At 46.3% G+C, this 27,040-nt stretch overlaps 1 protein-coding gene across 1 annotated transcript in view; it reads right to left on the bottom strand.

Annotated features, from left to right (window-relative positions):
• TMEM120B (transmembrane protein 120B) overlaps window positions 1–27,040 on the bottom strand; it is a 267,192-nt gene that overhangs the window by 68,593 nt on the left and 171,559 nt on the right. The window contains exon 5 of the mRNA XM_069619587.1: window positions 24,749–24,844. Coding sequence (XP_069475688.1) covers window positions 24,749–24,844 — 96 coding nt within the window. The remainder of the gene's footprint in view (window positions 1–24,748; window positions 24,845–27,040) is intronic.

Here is a 27,040-nt window from a genome sequence, read left to right as displayed (position 1 = left end):
GCTCCATTGGCTCCCAGTTACTGCGAGGATCAAGTTCAAGACCTGCTGCATCATCATCCACAAGGATTTCTGGGGCCTGGGACCACGCTACATCCAAATCTCTCCCAAACTATCTCCCTGCTAGCACCCTTGGGTCTTCTAGCTCCAACTCTCTGCAGACCAGATGTTTTTCTAAGCATAGAGTAGGGGGTAGATCTCTCATCCGCAGGTGCCTCCCTATGGAAGGGCCTGCCGGCAGCCCTACAGTTAAGGGGTTTATCGGCCACTTCACCCTCTAAAAATTGGCAAATACTCCCAAAAAACTTAAATAGGAGTCCAACTACTCCCAACAAAAAATAGGATGAATGACATGTCGAATCTTGCATCCCCGCATTCACCCTCTCAGCTCCATGGGTAAGTCTGGTCTAGTAGTGCACATAGTCCACAGGAAAAACTACTGTTTTAACTGCCCAATTGGAAGAAGCAAACATGTTTCTTTTAATGTGCATGAATAACTAGATGCAAAGAAGAACAAGTTACTTACCAACTGGTAAGGTTCTTTCAATTGGATGTTCCTCCAACATATTCCTCATCTTAGATGTATTCCATCCAGCTTTGCTGCTCTTCGGAAATTTATTCGGCAGAGGGCACTGTGCGTCGATGTCCAGTCGATGGTCCCTCGAAGGCCTCCGTCGAGGGTGATGTCATCGGGTGTATAAGTAGCATGCGCGGCGCCCGTTGGCCTCAGTTCTGTTTTTCTCCTTTTTATCTTTGATCTTGTACTGTGTAGATGGTGCTGGCAGACAGGTATGAGCCTTGCGAGATTTGAGATGGCAATAACCCGGAAAAATCTACAGAGGGGTAGGCTGGGAGGGCGATGAGGAATACGTTGGAGGAACATCCAATCGAAAGAACGTTACCAGTTGGTAAGTAACTTGTTCTTCGAGTGGATTGTGTCCTCCAATGTATTCTTCATCTTAGACTCCCAAAGCAGTATGGACAATTCCTCTGGAGGAGGGGGTAGATTTTTCGATACTCTTAGATGGCTGAGTATAGTACTGCTTTTCCAAAAGTTAGCTCCCTAGTCTGGGAAGCATCCAGGTTATAGAATTTTGAGAAGGTGTGTAGCAAAGACCAAGTTGCTGCTTCGCAAATGGATCTTATTGGAACACCTCTTTGAAGGGCCATGGAGGAGGCGATGCCTCTGGTGGAATGAGCCCTTAACCCTTCCGGAGTGTCTTTTTGAGCTAGTCTGTAGCATTCTGAAATGCAAAGCACAATCCAGCGTGAAATTGTCTGTTTTGTCACCGATTGACCCAGTTTCCTTCCTGTATAACCTATAAACAGCTGGTTGTCCACTTTAAGTCTGGAAAGTCTAGAGATGTAAAAGCTTAAAGCTCTTTTCGGATCCAACCTGTGTAATCTTTCCTCCTCCTTCGAAGGATAGGACTAAATTTAGATCCCAGATCGGTACTTGAAATGGGTGAGGAGGAAACACATTAGTGAGTCCTTTTAAGAATTGTATTATAAAAGGAATTTTGAAGTAGGAGCATTCTTCCGATGAGCGCTTGAAAATGGAAAGCGGTGCAAGGTAACCTTTTATTGTTCCGATATTCAGACCTCTATGTGCTAGGCTCAGAAGGAAAGATAATACTTCTGGAATAGAACATAGGAAAAGGATCGACATTCTTTTCTCTGCACCAGTTGCAAAACTTTTTCCAACAGCAACGGTATAGAGACTTTGTTGCTGGCCTTCTTGCCGAAAGCAACACCTCCATATCATCTGGAAGGTTCCAATCCCTGTATCTCAGCCTTTCAGATTCCAAGCATGAAGGTTGAGCGTTTTGACCTCTGGATGGAGAACCTGACCCTCCATTTGAGAGAGAAGGTTCTCTCTCTGAGGAAGACGTACTGGAGGACAGATGGACATGTCTAGAAGGTCCGCCTACCACGTTCTCCTGGCCCAATCCGGGCAATTAGGATCATGCAGCTCCGCAACCTTCTCAGCCTCCTGATGACCTGAGGAATGACGGGAATCGGAGGGAACGCGTACAATAGTGGGAAATTCCACTCCACCACGAACGCGTTCCTTCAGGGCTCCTCTCGGGGGAAATTCCCTTGAGAAATACCTTTCGCATTTTCGGTTGATTCCCGTTGCAAACAGGTCTACTTGAGGGGTTCCCCAAAAGGCAAAGATCTCTTGAATGACTTCCTGAGCCAGTTCCCATTCGTGGGATACCGTACTCTGCCTGCTCAGAGCATCTGCCGTCATATTCTCTTCCCCGGCTAGATGAATTGCCGTTAAAGAGATTCCTTTCTGAATCGCCCACTACCAGAGCTGCATTGGCTCTCTGCACAGGGGTAGTGACCCCCCCACACCACCTCTTGTTTAGGTAGTGCATGGCCACTGTGTTGTCTGTCATTATCAGGACATTCTTTCCCCTGACAGATGGCAGGAAGGCCTTCAGCGCCAGTCTGATTGCCCTCAGCTCTAAAAGGTTGATATGTAGTTTGGACTCCGATGGAGACCAACGACCGTTGATTGTCAAATCGTTGGCATGAGATCCCCACCCCAGGAGTGAGGCGTGCATCACTACTGTGATCTCCGGCCATGGTTGCCAAAAGGGTTCTCCTTTTAGGATGTTCTCTGTACAGGTCCACCATAGAAGGTCTTGTCTGACCTTGTTCGGAATCTGAAGATGATCCGTCATTTGACCCGAGAACTGGGACCACTGAGTCTTTAGGGCCCATTGAAGGGATCTCATCCTCAAGCGTGCCTCTGGCACCAGAAAGATGCAGGATGCCATGAGGCCGAGCAACCTTAAAAAGTCGTAAGCCTGGAGATTTTGGGCATTTTAGAATTTGGAAACCATCAGAAGAATGTCTTGAGCCCTCGACTTGGGAGGCGGGCTCTTTCCCAAGGACGTGTCTAATGCAGCTCCTATGTACTGAAACTGTTGGGAAAGTATCATCTGTGACTTCTTGAAATTGAGGGAGAAGCCCAGTTTGTTGAGGAAGTGGCAGGTGACTTTCAAATGATCCAGTGCTTGCTCGGCAGAACGCGCTCTGATCAACCAATCGTCCAGGTAGGGGTAGACATGACTCCCCCTCTCCTGAGGTGCGCTGCCACCACTACCATTAACTTGGTGAAGACCCTCGGGCGGAGGTCAACCCGAAAAGCAGGACTCGAAACTGATGTGAGTCGCCAACTACGAACCTCAGGTATTTTCTGTGTTTGAGATGAATCGGGACATGAAAATAAGCATCCTGGAGGTCCAATGACACCAACCAGTTCTGAAGTTGAAGGGCCTGAAGGATCTGAGAAAGGGTAACCATCTTGAACTTGTCCTTTCTGAGGAACTTGTTCAAGTTTCTTAAGTCCAAGATGGGTCTCAGTCCTCCGTCCTTTTTGGGGATCAAAAAATACAGGGAGTACCATCCCTTGTTCCTCTCCGCTGCAGGTACTGGTTCTATAGCACCTTTCTCCAGCAGGGTTAAAGCTTCCTGCTGTAGGAGCGGGTTTGAAGACTTCAACGGGTGTCTCCCTGGTGGATTGCTTTGAGGTTGCGTTAGAAAAGGAAGGCAGTAACCTTGGGCTATTATTTCTAGAGTCCAAACATCTGAAGTAATGGCTCGCTATTCTTGCAGATGCTGTGACAGCCTGCCCGCTACAGGTGTTTTGTGATGCAAGTCCTCAAAGTGGTTTTGTGGCGGATGTTGCAGCCGCTGAGGGAAGAGAGGCTGCAGCTGGTTTAGCACGTTTTCCTCGTCCACAACGAGTGGCCTTTTTATGGCCCCTTTGACTGGCCATTCCTCTCGCCTTTCCATACGAGGTGTAGTAACGATAGGATCGTCCCCTCCATGACTGTCCTTACGCACGAAAAGGCTGAGGTTGCCTAATAGCAGCTCCTAAAGATTTGGCATCTGCTTTTGAGGTCTGCAACCTCTCAAGGCTCTCGTCAGCCTTGTTGCCAAAAAGGTGAGACCCGTCAAAAGGCATGTTCAGAAGGCGGTTCTGTATGTCCGGTGCGAAACCCGACTTCCGTAACCCCGCAAATCTGCGCATTACTGTGCTAATGCTCATGGACCTGCTTACACCATCTGCAGTGTCCAACCCAGATTGAAGGGATTCCTGCATGGCTTCCTTTCCATCTCTAATGATGGCTAGGAACCCTTCCCTTTCTTCCCCTTCTGGTATGTGCTCCGCCGCCATTGCAATGCACTCCCAAAGAGTGTACAAAACTTTTGCCAAGGCACATGTGGAGTTGGCAGATTTTAATTCCATGCTCACGGCTGAAAATACCTTCCGTGCCCAACCATCCACACATTTATCGTCCCTGTCTGGAGGGATAGACGGGTATGCAAGCTTGTTAGAAGCTGTGGCTGCCTGTATGACCAGACTTGCGGGAGTTGGGTGTTTGGACAGATAGCCGGGGTCGCTACTGGCCGGGCGGTATTTTGGAGGTGAGGGATTTATTTACCGGAGGAATAGAATCCTGAGTTTCCCAATTCTTGGTAGTACTAGGTCTTCAGTGGGACCATGGTCCAATATATCTGTTAAATCATCCTGGATGAATTGGGCTGATGGTTTAGCCCATCCTAAGTAATCTACTACCTTTGTCATTAATTGACGGTATGATGGACTGGCATGCTCTCCTGGTTCTGGTCTGCCAAAGTCGTTTTCAGGAGATGTGTCAATGCCAATTGCATTGAGTAATGATTCCACCAAGTCCCTCATTCTGCTTTCTTCTGAAATCAAGCATTCTGGGACATTTGGGGTGCCATATTCCAGCCCAAAAGGTACATTCTCCTCATCAGATCTCTCCTGTTCCTCAAAAATTGAGGTCAGGGATTTGAAAAACTCCTGTCTTGGGAGAGGTTTGAAAACCTTCTCTGGGAGAGGAGGAGGAAGAGGTCTAGTACCTGGCTCTGAGGACAATACAGGTTTTGTAACCTTATCCTTCTCTTTTTCTGGCTTCCCCAGCTTGGCTGGAGCCTTTGGCACCGAGGGTTTCGGCATCGACGACACCGTGGTCGTCGACAGGGTCTGCTTCGAGGGCGTCGAGGCGACTTTCGAAGATTTTCCCTTCGAGGTATGATGGGTCTCGGACGTCGATGACCTAGACCGGTTGACTCGAGCATTTTTCACTTGGCGTCCTGGAAGGTTCCCTATCCTTCCTTTTTCGATCACCCGGGCTCGAGGGCACGCGAGTATCGGAGCGATGACGCTCCCGGCCGGCTTCCGAACAAACACCTCCATCATTTTGACCCTGAATGCTTCCCACTCTTTGGTAGACAAATGTTTCGTGGGGCATTTCATCTTTTTTGGAGACTCGTCTGACGACGAGGTGGACGGAGACCTGTGGCGTCGTTTCTTCGATCTTTTTGACGAAGACGAGCGATGGGAATCGCTTCAGGACCTCGATCAATACCTTTCGCGTCGAGAAGAATTCTCCTCACGGGATCTCGACTCGACGCTAGAGGTTTTTCGACCTACCTGTACCTTTCCTCTCCTCTCTCGCAAGGCCTTCCCCGTCATCGCCTGACACTTCGTACAGGCCTCCATGTCGTGGCCTTCTCCGAGGCACCACAAACACTCTCGATGCGGGTCCGTGATCGACATTTTTGACCCGCACGATTTGCACTTTTTGAATCCCAATTTCGGGGTCGTGGTCGGCGTTGATGACGAGGACATATTTCGTTATTATATATTCTCACAGAACTTGAGGCGCACTGAATGTCCGAAGCAACGTATACTGCGGAAAAACAGAACTGAGGCCAACGGGCGCCGCACGTGCTACTTATACACCCGATGAAGTCACCCTCGACGGAGGCCTTCGAGGGACCATCGACTCGACGACATCGACGCACGACGCCCTCTGCCGAAAAAATGTCTGAAGAGCAGCAAAGCTGGATGGAATACATCTATGATGAGGAATATGTTGGAGGACACAATCCACTCGAAATAAATATTACAAAAACATTTCCATTAAAACATTTTTACTCACTAAAAAATCATTTTACTCCCAACTTTAAAAAATAGGGAGTAAAATACTTGCACTTCCAAAGCTCATCTGGAACGCTGCCTCCCTGCCCCTCACAGACTTGAGTGGGATTTCCTTAAGTTCCCGAAGCTCCTCTTGTCCAGTCTACCCCTGCCCTTGGTCTTCCCTGACCCCCCCACCCCCTATTCCTGCACTTGCCCCATGCCCCCCTCCTCCCCGCACCTCCTTGGCTGGGCCTGCATCCATGTGCCAGCTCAGCTCCTTACCTCGCACTTACCTTATGGACCTCCTTCCCTTGCACTCTCCTTTCCCCGGCCCTGTCCACCTGGCCTCACCAGGCACTTTTCTGCATGGTTCCCTCCACCCTGCTCCTGCATTCCCCACCCCTCCCCCCACCCCCTGCTCTTGGATACTGCACTTGCACAATCTGAATATCACAAGTGTAATTTAGGTTTCTCCTTCCTGCCCCCCCCCCCCCCCCCCCGCCTTGTTGCACCTCAGTGCATAGGCGCATTATAACTAACCAATAAATAAAATAGAGTTCATAGAGAGAAGGGACCAAGGATTACCTTAAACAAGCATTGCTGATGCTCCAGCAAAGGTGGTGAAACTAAAAGCAAGGAAGCCTTCGAGAGGAGGGTGCTGGTGGACACAATACGAAGCTGACTGGCGACGAAGCTAAAGTGCATCGGCTTCTATGGTCAAGCAAGAGGCCCAAATGTGCACAGTGAAAAGCAATCACTGGACCAAAAAAGAAGCGAGGGGAAGGAACTTGGAAAACATGTTCCAAAGCAATTCCTTCACCAATGAGCTGCACAAACCCATGGAGAGGGCAAATATACCAGAGGATGTACGATGACCGAGGACACACTCCCGCAAACAGTGTGAACTCTCACAAATGACTTGCAACCATAACAAACCCACAGGGGACATCTCCCAGCAATGGCCCACAGGCATGGCTTAATCCTACAGCAGCTCATGCCATTCAGGCTTTATGTGTGCACACATATGCCTTTACACTTGGCAGGGGATGCAATTGCGTTCTGCTCCAGGTCTACGAGATACCAGAGGCATCCGATATATAAATGTTACCCTATTTTTGCAAGTTAAAGTGGGAGGCATAGAATTCTAGCTTCTTGTGTTGTAGCAAGTATTTTGTCAGGCTATTCTGGTTAACATGGCAAGTGCACTTCAACTAAACTCATGAGGGAACTGGAGAAAGGCCAAAGGAAAAGGGCAGCATCGGAGGATAATTAAGTAACTGCACGCTCTGGTGCATGTGTTTTATGGGCTTGGGTTATGTTTAATGGTCTCGCTTAGAGACTTCAATACCGGTGTATCATTGTGAGGTGGGGCAAAGTAAGACATGCACCATGGTGAGGAACATATTGTCCAAATGGAGTCAAAACATCGGAATGGTTTGCCCGAATGACTCGTGGACCCTGCCCACGCACACATTCAAGCAAAGGTTTCTCAATTATTTTCCTGGTGTCACATTCTGTAAAAGCGATTCCTGTAGAATCGCCTGAAACCTTGAGATATACGATTAGCCAAAGCTAGGGCTTCATTGCTCTAAAACCAGGTACCCTATAATTACCCATATAAACAGTGCATATAAACAGTGGCGTTGACATTTGAGCGATGTCATTCTATGGCTTGTGAAAATTGATTGAGGAATATTCTATGCTGAGCAATTCTTGGGTAGCGCAGGTGCAGGCATGCACTCGTATGATATCACCAACGAGGGTCATTGATGGCTTCCTCACTCATTCAGTTGGTTGTCCATGCCTCAAAGCAATGCAGGAAAAAGAAACCACAGAGTTAATTCAGGGGTAAAAAGCACCGCAGGAGAAAAGAAAAAAATACAAAAGAGCTGAGTGAAGATGACATTAGGTTTAATTTTTCAATGAAATGCAATAGTCGAAACATACAATTCAGAGCTAAAACGCAGATAGTTAAATAAAAAGAAAACGTTTCTTAGAACAAGACGCTTAAAGTTGGGAACAATCACCTCTTGCTGCTTCAAACGCAAACACGAGGCCGCCTTCGCATGAGGGTATCTATAATACCAAATCATCAACTGATCTCTAACCAAGCTGTAGATATATGTGCGCCGCCCTGCACTCTTAAGTCTCTCAACGTTCAGATGTACTTGCTTCGTCACGGCTTGCAGACATCTTCCAACACTATAACCAGTGGCACGAACAAACTTAATTTGTCTTATGGGACCCGTAAAGATTTTGCTTTTTAGGATCAGAGCTCTTATTGCGGTCAGAAGGACTGCCTGAAGCCCCATTTCTGCCCTTTTAGTACATGTTCAATGGTAGCCACTGTGGGTCTTAGGACGGGAGCGCTCTTTAGGCACCCAATCCTGGCCTCAGGGTGATTAGAGCGCCCTACATTCGATTTAGAGTGTAGGGTTGCTGGCATCTCTAAGTTAGTTCTGGCTTCACCAGAGGTGCAAGCCGATTTACCACAATAGCAGCCCAATATACTTTATTGTTGGCATTGTGGCACTCATACATTTTTTTATTAAAGACCTGTTCTCAGCCATTTTGTTTTCATGCCTTTCCTTTGTTTGGATCAAGCATAAAATAGCTACTGTGCACAAACAAACTCACACCGAGCCCAGCCCTGCACCCTCTATAGTGGTTTGGATCGGTCCCTAGCCTTAAACAGGCCAGTCTGATTGGATGCTCCCAAAAACATTTGTTTAGGGGCCCTGATGTGCAACTGGAGTGCTTATTTAGGAGAGCCCATGAGCATATGGATTTGTCACGGGCAGACCCCGATTGTACCTCAATTCTGTTCGATTGCATTGGAAGCCAGAAGGTTTACTTTAATGTTGGAGGTTTTCCAAGAAGCAGTTGCTGCAATTTTGGGACAAAGTTAGCCATGCTGGCTGGGCTTGTATCCCATACTTTAGATTCACTTACGATTTTTGGGTGGATTTCCTTCCTGGGCTGTCCTTCTCCCTCTCCCTCTCCCCACCCAGTCCTCATCGTTTGCGTGACTGAAGCATTTGTGCTGAGACCACCTCTGGGCGGTTTTACCATTGCTTTCCCATTTTAACATCTTGATTGAAGAAACTCTGCCAATGCTCAGAAGGGTACTGTGCCACTGAGTCGCCCCCCACATGGTCTTCAATGTAGGACTGGCTTCTGCTGCTGGCCGCCCCTCTGTCTATAGAGCTGCCAGAATCTGCCTGGACAGATCCCACCATCTTCCTAGAGTCGTCACTGCATCAATTTACACTCCTGGCTGGTTGATCCCAATTGAGAAGGCAGTCTGCACTTTTTGGGCTGTCTGGTCATGGTTAGTCCAGGGTCTAAGTCCCTGGGTAACCGGGACATGAAGATGCCTTCAAAAAAGATCTTGTACTCGCCGGGTTGTCTTGCTGTTCCTGAGCCATGTTTTTGTCAATCACGACAGTGAGCACTTACCTCTGGGCCCGGGCTTGGTGGGTTATTCAAGATACTTGCTCTCTAGGAGCACCATGATCTGGTCAGAGGTTTCTGCTGGTTCATTTCTACCACACTTTGCAATGTGCTTGCAATCACCTGCATTCTGCTAGGCTTCTATTCCTGAGGCTGCTGTGTCTCGAACCGGATGTGCCCAGAAGTTAATTGCGGTCTTCACTACACTTGTGGGCTACAATTTGAACGCCCCTTCCTTTGCACCATAATCACATCTGTGCCTACTGACTCAGTCCCGTTGATTTAATGGGTATCTTTTGAACTTTCCTGAAACTTTACTAAAGCGACTACAAATAAAACTTCGCCTGCCTCTGAACATTCTTCCGGGGTTCACAGAGTTTAGGCCAAAGACTAGAATTTTAGCAAGTATAGTGCCATAAGCCTAGTTGTGCTCTTACATTTGGGTGGCCTCTGGGTTTGTGTTCTATACCCCTTTCCTCCCTCTAGGGCCTATATTTGCGGTATTGTGTACATTTATATTACTTCTAATAGTATATCCTAGAGGTTCAGCAATTATTCTTACAACCCTGTGTTTGCACCTGCAGCATACAGATGATACTATAGGTTTTGATTTTTCTAGGGTTCCCCTTTTCTTCCCACCACCAGGTAGCGGGCAGCACAGGTAGTTTAGGAGCTTGTTTTATTGTGTCTTACGTTTTAGTAGATAGAGATGATGTGTAATGTTATAATTAAGCTTTATAGAGCTAGCCAAAGTGTAGTACCAGGGGTTATGAGCCCTCAACACCAATTTAAAGGGCTGAGCAAAACCTCAGAGCCCTGACACCAGAGCAGCAACACTGGGGGATTGTCACGGTTTCCCCTTATTGGCCAATTTCCAGGCCCTATGACATTTCCGAGCCATACCAGCTCTTATGGCCCGGAAATTGACCCATGTCACTCCCCCAGGACATAAACAAGTGTACATCTTACAGTATACATGTGGTGAGTGTGTGGGTGGGGGGTGTTTTGGGGGCCCATGGAGGGGGGTGCATGCGGGGTGAGCTTTGTGAAATAACTTCAGTTCAGCCTTCCTCTGTCCCTTGTGCTAAGAGTGCTCTGCCACTGCTATCCCATTAGAGAGTCTGGCCTTTTCTTTTAATGAAAAACACTGTTCTACCTGTAGGTTAGAAGGTTGCATAGCCAAAACCAGAGGGCTGTGCAAGTCTCTCCCTAAAAAGCACCAAAGCCACCAACTAACCCTGGCACGAGAATGAGGTGCAGTGACTGCAAGGGCTCCCTAACCACATTACCATGAAACAGGACATTGAGCAGAAGAGTATGAAGATATTAGTAGGAAGCCATCAACCCATACATAAATCAAACTCAATGAATGGTGGAAATTAGCCTAAAACCAGAAGTCTTAAGGCAAAAGGAAGCTGAAACAATTCCTGCAAAACAAGGACCAACGAAGCAGAGCAAAGTAGAAATCATAAAACACAAACCCTCAAAGTACGATTATCAACCAACCAGTACTCCCAAAACAGAGCTGAAAAAAAAAACTACTATAAAACCAGCTGCCACAAGGTTGACCATAGCTCCCATCTGTGGCACTGCAATCAGTAACTGAACTCATCACTATCTGGCAACCTGGTTGAGCATCCTACATTTTCGGGCTACTTTGCCAACACATACAAACACTTGTCAAACCTCAGCCGAGAGTCTATGCTGGAATGCCTAAGCAACACTGAGGCAAACAGACCAGCATAAAGAGCCCAGCTCTTCCACCAACCTCCAAAGATTTGCCATTCGCTTTCTTTCTTTTTTGGAGCTACCTAGGCTTCCTCTCGCTCTGCCTTTCGTTTATCTCCTCCTGGCCTCTTCTCCCCTCTCTCGTGTGCCTCCCCAGGGTGTGTGTTGCTTGATTCTAAAGAGCATTTGACCCCCAGAAGTCCGTACATAACTGAATCGCAGGACAGCCTTGGCCAGGCATCCAGTAGAGTTCAGAGGCGAAATGTGCTGCCCGTTTGCCTGGCACCCAAGCCCTGAAACAAGCTGGCTAGCAAAGGGGCAACACTTCAATAATACTACCTCTGCTTCTTCACTTCTACTCGGCTCCTAAACCCCCCCCCCTGCACCATTAATACCTCCTACTCTGCCACCTTGTAAACTAACGCCGCAATTCCCTATGTTTTTCTGTCATTAGGTACAGAGAGTAAAGTGTACCAGACAATATTGCACTATTTTTCTCAGATGTAAAGTGCATTATACCACATTTTGTTTCTAGGGGCCATAGTACATACTACATCGATCTAAATCCCATATTCCACCTATACTAGAACTCATCTTGCCATTAGAGAACTTAGATAAACGTGGTGAGGTTTTCACTGAACAGTTTTATTTCATCTTGCTACGACACCGCACTACATAGCTAGGTTAACTGTTCAGCTACAAAACGGCCCATTACATGACCCAATTGATTTATTATTTATCATATGAGCATGTTCTTAGTGCATGGCTACCGTAACTGGCTGTAGCAGAACAGTATTCCCAAGCAATTGTCACTGATTTTGTAACTAGGAATCTCACCACTTAGCCAGAGTGTTTCCTCCTTGTGCTACCAGACAATTTAATAGCATATCTGGTTTATCTTATTTGCTGGGTAGCAAATGCCTACTTTCCTGACTGATTAACTTCTGCAGTCTGGAAATGTTGGTCCATAACTGGACCACCTCATTTTGCCGACTCTAGATTGATCTCATTGCAAAGTGTGCTTGCTCAGCTGATCTACTTAAACACAAAAAGGTAAGCATCGGCATCCTTAATGCCTCACCTTCTCCCACCTCCAATAGTCTTTACCCTCCTCGAAGAACCACAGCAGCATGCCAATACACAGCAAAGAGAGCAGAATTAGAACTGAAGAAAAGAGAAGGCAAGCAATGAAATCTACATTAGCTACTCCTTCAGATCCATCAACTAGACACCATAGAGGAATCCCACATTCACACCTGCGAATACCTCTACCTTCATATATCAAGCATCCATCCGAACTCCGCTGCTGTGAGTAGCTCACCAGACCTCAAGCAAACGAGGAAGGGAGACATCGGGGCACAACCCTGATCCAAATACTGAGCTCTTGACCACTACACCAGTAAACCGATCGACCACAACCACAGGAACGCATCACCTTCATTCACAAGCTAACCGGCAACACCAAGGCCATCTCACAAGAACGCCAGGTAGATCAGCCCAGCCAAGAAGGACCTACTGCCGAGCCTCTACAAGTCTGAAAGCCTTAACCAGGAGGCCAGGGAAGCCAAACAAAGCAACAATTAACTGTCTACTATGGAATATTGGGCACCAGAGACCTCTTAACACTTGTTCAACTGCCAAACACACCTCTAAAGTATTAGACATCCTTTTCGATAACAATCGCACCACTTTTCATTATGAAATGCTGGCTCTCCGATGATCAATCTCCAGTTAGCCACGAAAGTATCCTGCCGGGCTACAAGGTCAAATGCGCAAATTGGATCAATAGGAGGAGAGATTGCACTGCTCCAAAGAGTGGAGAGAGAGAGAGAGTCTCAGCACCTTCCATAAACATCCTGCACTGTGAATCACTCGCTGTGATGGATTGTCATTTGGCAAGGGTGTAGAAGCCCTGGCTTTTTTGATTTTTATTAATACCATCATGCGGGTAATTCCATCTCAGAAAGGGAACTCTGCTACTCAGATTCCCTGGTTATAAACTAAATGTCAAAAGCTGTTAAGACAGTTTCCAAGTAAGGGCTTCGTAAAACCATTCAATTGCGACAGTACAAGACTCCACTCTTCGTATAAGGCTGTACCACCCGAGTATATGGTAGGGTAGACAGAGCCGTCGGGCTCATTTTAGGAGGGAGAGTGGACTGTAGGAAAGTACATGGAACCTGTAGTATACCAAGGATTCAATAGAAACACTTACAACCAGAAGTATTATAAATAAAAAGGTTTATTATAAATACAAGCAGGCCAAGTTAAGTCTTGGGGCAAGTACTGTTAAGAGCTGGAAGATACAGACCAAAGCATAAACCTTACCTAACTGTAATTCTAGGGAAGTCAGACACTGTCAAGCACATTTAGTATAGGCTACATCGATTCATGGGGAGTAAAACCACAAGTTACTTTCGGATTACCTTACAGTAAATCAGGGGTAGCAGACCCTGCCAGTCATGCAGTGGCACTCTGTTAAGGAATCACTTAGTAAACCATAACTTATCAGGATACGTTTCTGAATAGTGGAACCCAGAGTGAAACAACAGTATAAACCTAGAACTACATTCGGAATAGCACACAGTTATACCAGGTGAGTAAGACCTGTTGGTGTAATATACAATCAGTTGATTTTCAGACCAGTGGAACACAGACGAAGATAAGCAATAACTTAGTTGAGGATGGCACAAGGCAGACCAAGGTGAGTAAAACCTAAGCAGGTCAGGGGAAGCAAGACCCAGTTGGTAAACGTATACATTTATATACTAAAAGAAATAGTAAAGTGAAGCCAACAGCATTACTTTTGGGAAGAGGCACAACTAATTCACAGGGGAGTAAAATCACCTCACATACTTTTCAGAATGGCAACACACATTCAAGGCAAGTTCGAACTGTTCACTTTCAGGGGGCAGTTACCAACCAACTCTTTCACAAGTAACTTATAAACACTTGTTATACTTTTCAAGGCAGAAGCCGTTTCTTATACAGTCCTCCCCTAGTCTATTGCATGAGTTCTCTGTGGCAGAGGTGGGACCTTAGTCTAGGAGCCAGCTATAGGCAGGGTGAGATAAGGTTTAGTTGCAGGGAAAGCCAGAGTTCCTGAAGTAGTCTCATCAACTTTAGAGTTAGTTGAAAGTGTCCAGGCACTTCAATTAAGACACCCTAGGAGGATTCCAGCAGTGGGCCTCGGTGAACTGGATGAGAGGACTCCCAATCACAAGAAACACCCCAAAACAATACAGAAACTCACAGCTTTAGGTAAGTAAATACCCCAGTCAACACAGTTCCTCAGCACAGAAGTGGAGTTTGCGGCTGGGGAAGACTTCAGGATCTGCATCCAAAAACCTGGTCAATGAATTCCTGGTCATGAAGACTAAAGACAGGACACGGGAAGGGATTTTGTAGCAGGGATCAATGGAGAAGCTTCCAGGCAACAGTTTCTTCGTGGCTGGATGCGGCTCTGTAGTTTTGACGCCCTTTTCAGGAGCCAGGAGAAGACTTAATAATGCTGATCGATTCATGTCCCTAATCTGATTCATCACTCTGGCGAGGGGACTTCAAGGACTCAAATCGTGTCTCTGGAGAGCCAGAAGGAGGCCACCAAAGTTTCAGCTCCACCACACGATGGCTCGAGGTCCCAGGGTATAGGGGTATGGCAGCCCCGCAAGGTCGCAGCACAACGTTGGATGGCTCAAAATGCAGGTCACAGGTGTAGTGGATCTGACCAGGCTCTGTGTTGGGGTTGTTGGGGTTGTTGTTTTTGGGACACCCCATGCCCCCACCCAGGTTGATTGGAAGGAAGGGTAACAGCAGGCTCTGGTTACAAAGCAGGCTCTCCAGTCACTTGAAATTTCTACAGCTGTCTTTTCTTCATCTTCCTCTTCGGTTTCAGCTCTAGTGGTCGTCTTGTCAGCAGCTTCCAGGTTCAGCATTTTTATTGGGAACTACAGCACAACATCTGCATTCTCTCCCTGCATTTTACAGCAAGGGGTGGTCTGACTGTCCAATCAAGAAAGCCACCTCCACCCCCAATTGGGAGTTTGTTCCTTTCAGGAAAGGTGCAAGACAAAGTGCTGCAGAGTTTTGGACTCCTCCCTCGCTTCCTGCCTTTCCAGACACACTGGAGCCTGGTAGGGGCATCCACAGGATTCCTGATGAAAACAAAAACAGCCACTGAGGTTGTTCAGGCCTAGAATGGCAGGGGAAGACCTCAGAAACAAGCACACAAGAAATAGTGAAACAAATGGTGGCCCTTCTGTGCATTACCGAGGCTAAATTAACAGCCTGCGAGTAATGAAGACTACTGCCACCAGCCATTCAAGGAAACTTGCAATTGTAGCAAAATGTTACCAGGTAAGTAATAAAGGGGATACATTGTACCCCACCCCCAGCACTCCACATAAGGTGGAGTGTGATGACTCACTAAATAAAATATAAGGAGGATAAAAATCCCTCTTTACTACTTGGGAACTGTAGTTCACCCAAGTACGTGAAAGAAATTAATAGGGGAGCCCATAGGGGCAACCCAGCCTAAGCCCAAAAGTTGTAGGAAACTATAACTTCAATCATACGCTATGGAGAGACATAAAAAAGGTCACCCATAAAAATAGTAAAATACTAGGTGAGAGGGGAAAACAATTCCCATTCACCTAGGGACAAGGTAAAATAGTTACCTAGTCAAAGCAAAACGTTCTGGGGTTCACACATGTCAGGAGGCTTTAACATGGATATGGAAATCTTACCTAATAAAAGCATTGTATGTACTTGTGTCCTACTGCAAAAGTAACCTGATGAGCAACGTCTATTCTACCTGTGGCACAGAGCAGGTTCAGGGAACAAGTGCCCATTTGACAGCTGCATGGACAGCCAAGTCTCTGCAGCACAAGGGAAGCATTTAGGACACACCCTGTATAAAAACCCATAATGAGTCTACTGTTTGTGAGGGCAGGTAACACTCTCCCCAGAAGACAGTCACTCCACAGGAAGCTGGCCTGGGAACACGAATCAAAGGGTACATCATTCACAAAAGGCTTGGCCTCACACTGAGGTGCTGCATATCCAAAAGGCCTTTGATTCTGTTGAGCAGGGGAGTGTTAGTGTAGACTGGGAGCTCCTTACAGTCAAGGAAGGTTCCATCTCGTTTGTTTCTTTCCTTCATGTCCCCTCCACTTCCTATAGCACAAAGCACTGTGGGTGTGATGTCAGAAGACAAATTCCACTTATTGCAAGAAAATGAATTGGACCACTAAAGCAGGCTAGCTTTAGTCTAAACAATTGTGGGTGTTTGCCTTTTTAAAAAAAGACGGTCTCCCACGGTCTTAGTCTTTAAAATAAATATAGGGTCTCCCACCACTTCTTTGATCCATCTCTAGACTTTAAACCTTCTAGAAGATTCAACTGGACCCATGTTGAGAGAGTTGATATCTTCAAAGTCCTCCACCGGTGGGGTGAAGACGGAGTGTCGAAGGCAGAGGCGAGCTCTGTCCCATGACCACCCCCAGGGACCATTGTGGGGGGCCTGGTGCTGGGACAAGACCTGCCCCTCTGCCAGCCACAACAGTACCCAGGACCTCAGCGTGTTGCAGGAACCCATGCATTTGTGGGCTTGCCTCCCAAGTGCTCGGGAGACTGAGAACATGGACTAAAATGTATCCTTGAGCCTGGGATTGGGATTTGCAGCAACCAGAAGACCGCAACAGGCAGGAAGCGGGTTTGAACCCGTTTGCTGCCGCAACACACCGGCTGAGTGCATTGTTGCCTCGGTTCGAAGCAGAAGAACTTCATAGGGCAGTCTTTGAGCCGCCAACATCTTTGTTGCCAATCTTCATCGGCAGCCAACAGGGATCTTTAACCACTGCATCAAGTCATCAGCACCCGCAGTCAACTGGACAGTTGGACCGACATCGATGGCCCTCATGAACCGCACTCCTTCAAGCACTATTGTCTAACAGCAGCGTACTTCTGCTCGACCAGGCCAGTGACAACTGCTAGTCTATTGGAACCACATGCTTGCTGAACTTTAACTGTTACACCCGACGTGCTTACAACAGTCAAACCACCTAGACGCTGCCTCGTACCTCGCCGAGGCCATGACCTGCCCGAATCAACTGCTTCACACCACCCCTCAGCTCAAACTGCTGGGACGTCAGTTGCCGACTCCCACCCCAGCCATTATTGAACAATTCAAACCCACAATCTCGAATCACTGCCTTTCCAAAACCTATACTGGAACATCAGGGTCACAGCTTTCTTTCATACCAGACCGTCATTCGAAACGCATCAGCGTCACTCATCAACCCTAACCGGTGCTCAAATCTGAGCAACTAACCGGTAAGGCTTCGAATCGATCCTGGTGAACACTGACTTAACTCCTGGGCCTTCTTATTCAACCCGGCTCTATGCCCGCTCAATGCTCGACTCAACTAAAACGCACAGTCCTCAAACACTGTGGCCCACTTGCACAACAGCTCGAAGCCTGGGTCTGCGCTGTTGAACCACACAACTGTATTACAGACTATTAACTGCCCCCTTGGTCTAGTTTTGGGCCCTAGATGCCGTTAGGTCATTAATTCCATTTCTGCAGCCAGGAAACACATCCTTTTAAAGAACATTGTGGTTATTACTTGCCTTACACCATTGATTAATTTCTCAGAGTGCTGCATTGTGCTATCTTTGCTTATTCCCTCTTTTCTCAGAGGGGGGGGGATTTTGTGTAGTTTTTTTCAATTAGTTATTTTTGCAGGTGGTGCGTTTTATAATTGGACATTGGCTTTATTTTGGACCAAATGTTTAGGGTCACTACCAAATTAGATTAATCCAAAAAAGGTAGCAGGCGCTCCTCTCCAGAAAGAACATGGCATGATAACCTGTTCTGAGATAAGAGTTTGCCATAGCATTTTGGTGCTGAACTGCCCATGTGGGCGGGACAAAGACTGATATGCAAATGGATATTTCCCATCTGTGAAGGGTACAGTGAGCAAAAAGCAGATGGCTGTGAACTCTCAATGTGGTTAACCACTGAACAGGTTATCATGCCTTGTTCTTCCGAGAGGGGCGCCTGCTAACTTTGTTGAATTCTTTGAAGGAACTTGGGGTTGGTCACCCTAGGTTACCTGGGGGCAACCAGACGTGGACTCCCTGCTCACTGTGCTTAGTGAGGCTCAGCTTCACCTCACTGATGATGCCCAGCAAGGCTGAAACACATATGGGGTTGCTTTTGGTACTCATGTTCAGAGAGGAATTGCCATAGCATTTCGGTGCTGGACTGCCCATGTGGGCGGGACAAAGACTGATATGCAAATGGATATTTCCCATCTGTGAAGGGTACAGTGAGCAAAAAGCAGATGGCTGTGAACTCTCAATGTGGTTAACCACTGAACAGGTTATCATGCCTTGTTCTTCCAAGAGAGGGGCGCCTGCTACCTTTGTTGAACCAAATTAGATTAACACCCCTCTTAAGAGCAAAGCCTTCCCTCGGCCCACGTTACCACAAGGCAAGGGCGGTATATCTGTGCCCTTTTACCTTTATAATTGGAATCACACTTGGGTTGAATTAGTCTGAGCGCAGAGTAGGCCCCTTAGCCACTACTCGCCGTAGTAACTGTCACACTCATCCTGATCTGCTCCATCGCATAGCACATCACCAAGCGGCTGCCTCGTCTACATACCATCTTCATACAGCCTGCCCTTTGTAGACAAACTCGCAGTTGGGGCCACCAACCTGTCCGAATATCTTGCAATACTGTGAGATTTCAATATCTATCTCGAGAAAGACGACAAGCCTACCACAAGAGTACTTTTAGTAAACCTTACAACTCAAACAAATGGTTAAGGTTCTTAACTACTTAGTATCTATGATCTCATTACAGAAAATGCCATCCAGCTGCTTACTCTGAAGGCCACCTTTCCAGGGAAGATCACCTATGTGTTCCTTTCACAATTCTTACAGTGCACCCCCCCCCCCCCCACTAGTGGAAAAATCCAAAGGACTCACCACCTTGAACAGACCCTGAAAAGAAATACAAAATGAACACCAATGGAAAACCTTGAAGCAAACAAAATGACTACAGCATATCCACCAAATAGTACAGCGGTTTAGCAAATCCATAAACTTCATAACTGGATTAATTCCATCTTGGCTAGTGTTGCACCGAAAGAACCACTGTTTAAAAACTCCCAGAAGAATAACCTTGCCAAATTGTTCACCCCCAAATTAAAACCACAGGAAAAAAGAAAATCGGAAATTGGAGAGAATTAGGTAGGAACATGGAAACAGGCAAACGTACCTATTGCCAACAGCTATGTTTCTACATGGCAGACATCGAGGACAAGAAAGTGCACTACTCCTACACAGCACAACGCAGCTAAAAGAAAAGATCATCCAAGAATTCAAAGATGCGGCAGCCTGCAACATAACAGCAGCAGCGCCTAAAGAACTTCGCAACCAGATTGCTGCAAAGTGCAGCAAAAAGAAAAATCTAACAAATCCAAGTGCTCCTGCAGAGTAAAGGACCACCACTGCCACTCAGCACTACTAAGGCATCAATATATTCTGCCCCCTCCCTCCCCCTCGCACCTCATTCTACCTCGCCTCTGTACAGGAGCGACTCGCAACCATGGACTCCTGCAACTGATTGTGATCTGTAAAATACACTTTGCCTTCCCCCTGCACCCCAACCTATGCAAAGCCACTGCAAAACACCCGAACAGATGCTGGTTTTCTTAGCCTTCCTTAACTATTCAATCACCACACGTATCCCACTACTTGTTAACTCCACTTACGCTAAATCAACAAGGGAGAGGAACAGCTTACTTCACAAGGCCCAGTACGTTTTTTAAACCAACAAGGGAGAGGAACAGCTTACTTCACAAGGCCCAGTACGTTTTTAAACCAACAAGGGACAAGGCCGACCCAGCATGTTTTTAAACCAACAAGGGACACAGAAGTTAACCTCTGATCAATCTGGAATACACTAAAAGAACAGAACTGACAACTGGAGAATGCACACTCGGCAGATTTTTAAAACCCTCAACCATGGGATTCTTATAGGGAGACAAGGAGACACTGGAATAAAGGTGCTGCTTTACGCTAGGTCGCTGCCTTCCTCTCCGTACCACCGTCATGGACCTCTAGTTTCTAGCCATGCCCTCAAACCTGTGGCATGCCCCAAGGAGCCACAATGCCGCCTCTCCTTTTCAACATTTACAGGACACCCCCACTGGTCCATATTCGTTTGTCTGGTTTCATCTGCTACAACCACGCAGATGAGACAAATCATAAACTGAAGACCAACCGTTCAGACTCTCTGGACCAAAAAAAAAACATGCCTGGCACACACGGACACAAATGACAGCACAGAGACCAAAGCCCAACAGCAAGCGAAATGGAGCTCCAATGTGCAGTGCAGTTTCTTAAAAAAAATCAACTCAATTTCTTGGCTTGACAAAAGGAGTCCAGTCTCCACTTTAAAGACCCTTGGGCTTTCAATGGATAACAAACCCACGGTTGAACCACAGGTGACATCCTTCATTGTCAGAAATGATTTTTGCCCCATCTTCCCACTCTGACACATCATACCTTATCTGTCCTTTACCTGTAAGCCCATGGCAGAAATGTCATTAATGCTAACAAGACTAGACTACACAAACAACCTCCATCTTGGACTGAAATAACTCATGAAAATACTACAAAGTGTAAAAAAGCAGTGGCCAGATTACTCCACATGTAAACATTTGAACAAAGCAAGCTTAACGTTCATCCTGTCAAAAAAAAAAAACACTTGAAAAGCATCGGCATCACTCACTGCGCTTACCATGGAAAGGGAAGAGCTTTCTTCACAAGGACATTCCAGCACTACACACTATCAAGGACCTTGACGTACAGTAACATGCTAGCACTTGTTCCTAGCTTCAGCAGGAAAAAAACCCAAGGAGGAGCATTGTTCTTCGTACTGGCTCCCAATATCTGTAACTACCCCAGCAACGCAGCATTCAGGAAATCGCACAAGATAAGGCTCTTCATTTGGGCAAACAGCAACCGACCAAGAACACAATTATAAATGATCGGATACATGTGCTTTGCCTCTTACTGGGATGCTTGGACGCCAAATAAAGACACTCTACAATGGAGACTAGCCTGCTGTTCCTTCAGTTTATGAAACAACCCAACATACTAATTTGACCTGGACGTTCAGTGCTTTACGTACTCAGACCCCAAGTTGAATTGGGGCCATAGCCACAAAATGAAAACCAGCAAGAAATCAGTCTGCTGTACATATTGCCTGCAAACCATGACAACAGTACCTTCGTTTGGGTGCCCATCTCCTCTCCCAGAACACTCCAAACCACACTACATTCGCTGCAGCGAAGGAAGGATTCTAGCCCTACAAATCAAGGAAGTATTTGGGCCAGAACCCCCACGAGATGCCCACAAAGTCTAGAATACTGGCCACAGACTCCAACCCTGTCCTGATACCACCAACACCACCACCACCACCACCCCTACGCTTTGTCAAATCTGTCAAATACAGCTATCCAACCAAGTTTGCTTTATAGGAATCCTACATAAACTTAAGCATATTTTTTACCATCAAGAGAAAAAGAAATAATATATTGATGTGATCTTGGCAGTAGAACAATGTATACCTTTACCCGACACTGACAAATATCTAATCTACATGCCACTGCGGTCCATCCGTCTATGCACAACCTATCCTTGTTTGCTATTGGCCATTGTGGCGAAACAAAAGTTTTTTTTTTAACAAGTAATATTGGAGCATTTTCATACCTTTGACAGAATGCTGCCCTTACTGATAATCGGTACATGTGTTTCAAGTCGGACTGCACTCAGCCAACATTGCTAGGGGCCAAAGAACAGGGGTAGGTTTGCTTCACAAACATGGGGATTAGAGGGAAAATGATGAAGTCAGATGCCCATTCAAGGGAAATGGAGTCCGGGAGCAGTCACTTACTGTTGACTTTACAGACTCGTAGCAGTCAGACACTAGCATACTTAGCCATGAGATAATGTCACAACCCCTTTTAGTAAAAGGCTCAGGCTTCTTGTTAATCGAATAAAAGGTGTTTTATGTTTGTAGGTAAGGTATATTAGTAACATGAACGAACGTGCAGAAGCAAACACTTTTACATCCAAGTACACATTTCTGACTATTTGGCACTTGCAGAAAGATGCAGATGTTAGTTTAAGGTGCTTACAAAGCGCACAGTTGACACCATTGTGGTTTCTTGGCGACCTGGCGGGTCTGTAAAGCAAGGGACGTAAGTTAGGACTGAGCGGGAGAAAAGAGAAAGAGCTGTGATGTGCTGTTGGCAGCTTCAGTTCGATTGACACCGTTCACGGAGCATAGGTGTGTTTTTCGGTTGGTAGCCGCCATGTGCTGATGTGCAAGGCTATATATATGTGTGAAGTGCATGAAGTTCGTTGTGCTGTAGAGGTATAATTGTTTTTAGTTCAGAGTTTGAGAGGTGTATGCAAAGGATGGGTTTTTTAGTAGGGTTGGTTAGTAGCAGTACCCTATCCTACCCACCTCTGTTTTGATCGACTGTGGCCCATATCCCTTTCCATCCATCCTACATTCTGGTGTTACAATTACCACTTCTAGGTTGTGTGCAGACGAGTGGGTCCTCAATAGGGAGATTCAGTGGCAGTACCTTTTGACCAAGATGGATGAAGAAATTGCTCCTAGAGCTCCAGACAAGACATATCCGGCACTCCAACCTTTTCTCCGGAGCTCTTAAGAGTCTTTAAGGAAAGTTTGGTAGCGCTCACTTGGATCTAACAAACTACTTACACAGCCCTGGAAAGATTTCTTGGCTCTTTTGTGCGCTAGCTGTCGTGGTTATAATTATATTAGCAGTCTTATACACAACTAATACAGGGTCTTGACCCTACACAGGGTCGACATGGGCATGAGTTTAGAGCGAGGCAGGATGTTACTGGAAAGGGTGTGCCTGGGGCTTAAAAATTGGGGGTCCTCCAAGTTGGTGTCTTTTGGCAGTTCCTTAAATTAGTAACCAGACGGATGCAGTTCTCAGTGTTGGCATTTACAGACTTTGCTGCTGGTGGGAAACCGCAAACAGAAAAACCATGCAGAGGATGGGGAGACAGAGCCTCTAGTGGACCTCCCCATGGAGGTAGGGCCAATGGGAGAGCAGGTGGGCATTGTCCCGATGGGGGAGGTAGAGTGCAGCAACTAGCCTGACAGAGGTGTACGGAAGGGCTTCCTATCTTGTTGTGGGGGCATTGAGTAGGAAGTGGCCTCCACCCAGCTGGGCAATGGGGCTGATGATGTTGGGGGATGGGGGAGGTGGGGGGGTTATCCATCAGAAGGTGGCTCAGAGGGAAGGCCCAGCCTGTGGAGGTGCTGCTGGTGATCTAACCGAGAGGGGGTAGAGGGGCGGGGGGGGGGGGGGAGGTTGAGGCGCCAGTAGAGGAACTGGCCAAGAAGGCAATGGAGGATGGGCCACTTAATGCTTTTGCCATGGCAGAGGGGCCAAGTCAGAAACCGGAGCAGTCCCAGGAAGCTGCTGCAGAAACGGAGATGTTTCTTTTGCACGTCAAAAATTATCCACCCTGTCGCACCTCAAGGACAATGCGCGCAACTCACAGCCAAGGACCTTCTCTCACAAACTCAATGTAGAAAACAGTATTAAAGACGCTAAATACTGAAAGCATGACTATCTAAAAAAAATAAAATAAGGAAAGAAATAATTGGAAAAGGGAGCTCAGATGGTCCACTTGAACTGTGAGACATCAATGTGGGGATGGTGGCTCATATTTCACAACGATATAGGAAAGGTTAGTCATATCCAGTCAGCACAAATCTATCACCTAATGCCATTTGCTAATCGGTAACAAGGTCACCTATGACATTCGAACAGCACAGACCGCAACAAGTACTTTTAGTCTGCCCTCTGCAGGCTGCTTCGGAGTCACCACATCTGGTCGCTAATGGCCAAGAGTGGGATTTGAACAGGAAGAGATAAATTCATTGATTTGGCTCCAAATTGCAACCTTTCCACATTTCCGCTGCCCCAAAAAGTCCACTTTATTTGTTTGGAAGGATTACTGTTCCGATTCCCTGGTTAAAATAAATACATTAAAAAAAACTGTACAAAAACTGAGCAGACGTTTGGCTAAGCAGTTCTCGCACTTTACATAAGGCATATAGCCCATCCAGGGGCGTTGCTAGGGCGGGGGGGGGGGGGGCTATAGCCCCCGATCTTTGGTTGTAGCCCCGGATAGAATCTCAGGAGCTATAGCCAAAAGACTAGCTAGCCCCCAGTCCCAACAGTTCCAACTTCAGCTTAGCCCCGGGTCTTTTCCAGACCTTGCAACTCCCCTGAGCCCATCAGTAATATGCACTACTAGAGTGCTTGCGTATTTGAAGAGTCCTCCCGGGCCACCAGATCTGCATGGTGGAGAAAAAAAGGGTCCTTTAAACTCTCTCCTACATCATGCCCACACCAACGCCTTTCTAAAAGAGGAAACGTTTGGAGGTAATAATGCAAACAAAGGACACATGACACGGCAATTAACACAAGTGGTCTAGGGGTCTTCCAAAGTGAAGGACTTACCTGTAGTGTAGAAAGAACATGCAAGCTACAGCACCAAGAAAGAGGATAATGGTCAGGTACAGCTTGAACTTTTCATATTCATCTTTGTAGGCAAACCTATAAAAATAAAGAGTACGGTCAACAAGCAAAGTATGTGGAAAACCAAGTATTAACTACAAAAATCAAACACACATGGATGTCAAAATAGATTTAGTTAAAAAGGAACTGAACAGCAGCCAACAAGGAACGCATAAACCTCCGGAACAACTCATGATCAATATGTAATAGAAATTAAAAAGACAGACTGGACAGGGAGGGAGTTTTTGGTAGAAATAAGATTAACCTTAAAGAACTTGCAGAGGTCCCACCTGCTACCATTTATTGTCCAAGGCAGGGGAAGGCAACCGGTCTCCTGCCAGACATTTCAGTCTACAACTCCCATTCCCTCACCACGGACTATGCAGACTCTGGTTGATAGGACTGGTAAGCCAATCGATCGGAGAGTGACAGCTTGGCTACCTCTGGTTGCAGATCATTGGAACAGATTAATATGAAGAGATGAAGGAGAGCAATTAATTTGCCAGAATTGGATAAACCCATGCTCTTACGGTTGCTTACATTAGTGCCCAGGCAGCAATGTACCCCCCGCCCTCCTCCCCCCAGTGCCCACTTCATTTACATCTCGAGCCCTGAAGGCAAATGATTAAAAGTAGATTGAATGCTGCGCACACACACACGTTCAGAAGCTCCAGCACCACATCCATGTTGGGAGTAGTGTTCCGATATGGTAATAGTGGGTGTCATTGCGGGGAAATTAAGATTATGCTTAGTCGGAATGTCCCGTATTTTCGAATTTAATATACACACAGAATGGATTATGGTAATGCGTGATTGTGTGTACATTTGTGAAATTTGTGCAGGCAGGTACATTTCATTTTTGTGCATAATCGGTCTGTGATTGAGTAACAGCTATATATAAATAAATAAAAATAAAACAAATACAAATACAAAATTGTTGTAACTTCACTGGCATAAAGCTGGAGACCACCTTTGTTTAATTTGGACTTTAATTCTTTTAAATACAAATTGGTTTATGTAATGTCAACCTAATGAGAGCTTAGAATATCAAAATGAATATCTTACAAATCAAATATTAAAATCAATAAAAGAAAGAGCTCAAGATGAAAACAGCATCACCCCGTCCAGCTGCTGAGCTTTTGCATCTTGCGGATCTGGTACCCCAATAGACTACTGGACGGTATTGCCTTACATGCTTTCAAGGAAGCTGGACTTGTGGCATCACAATCAAAATAAATGTGGCTCCAAAGGGCTGCTTAAGCTGTGCTATCATTAAATACCATTTTAGCCAAATAACCAGAACTAGGCTATTACATAACTTCACAAGGTTTATGTGAAGCACGCAGTCACGCCCTGGCCAATCCTAGCATACCAATCAAGCACACCAGTCAGGATTCTGGCTATACGCCCTGGCCAATCCTAGCATACCGATCAAGCACACCAGTCAGGATTCTGGCTATACGCCCTGGCCAATCCTAGCATACCGATCAAGCACATCAGTCAGGATTCTGGCTATACGCCCTGGCCAATCCTAGCATACCGATCAAGCACACCAGTCAGGATTCTGGCTATTTACACAAAGACTCCATTTTCAATCCACGTTACCATCAAAAAGAAAACCAAGTCTGTGCACTCCACCGTCATTATGGAGAAAATCGTTTCCAGAGTTTTACAATAAAAAAAGGGGGCTTTAAGAACGCAATGTACATCTTTAAAAACGAAATGGTGCTAATAGCATTTCAAATTCCCAGAAGCAGTTATACACTGACCCAAATAATCCAGCAAAAGAATCCCAAAAACAGAATAAATAAATAAAAGAATAATTAAATCGCTTACCTAGATTTCAGGGCATTATTGTCACAATTCTTTCACAGGCCATTGTACGCAGTAATGCCGCTAGACACCTCGTATGCGGCAAGGCTATACTCCTCATTGGCATCCTTGGCTGAGCTACAACATGCTTGCACATGTATGGAGCACCTGGACCACGGCTAGTTGCTACTCAAACATCTGCAGCTCAGTGTTTTGCTGTGGTCTGTATTCAGCTTCTGCTCCACAAATTCCTGATCCTGTAACCAACCCCTTGTATTTACAGGCCTACGGTCTTCAGATTGCATTCCTGGTTTCTCAATGATGGCTCACTGAGTTGGCCGTCCATGCCTTGCTCTTTCTTCGTTCCTGTATACTTCCCAATCGGCCCTTGGCCCTGGTTTTCTCTCTCTCTCGAATGCCTTC

Source organism: Ambystoma mexicanum, chromosome 10, assembly GCF_040938575.1.
Source record: "Ambystoma mexicanum isolate Mex_15411 chromosome 10, UKY_AmexF1_1, whole genome shotgun sequence".
Lineage (NCBI taxonomy): Eukaryota > Metazoa > Chordata > Amphibia > Caudata > Ambystomatidae > Ambystoma > Ambystoma mexicanum.
This window is presented reverse-complemented; position numbering and strand designations above follow the sequence as displayed.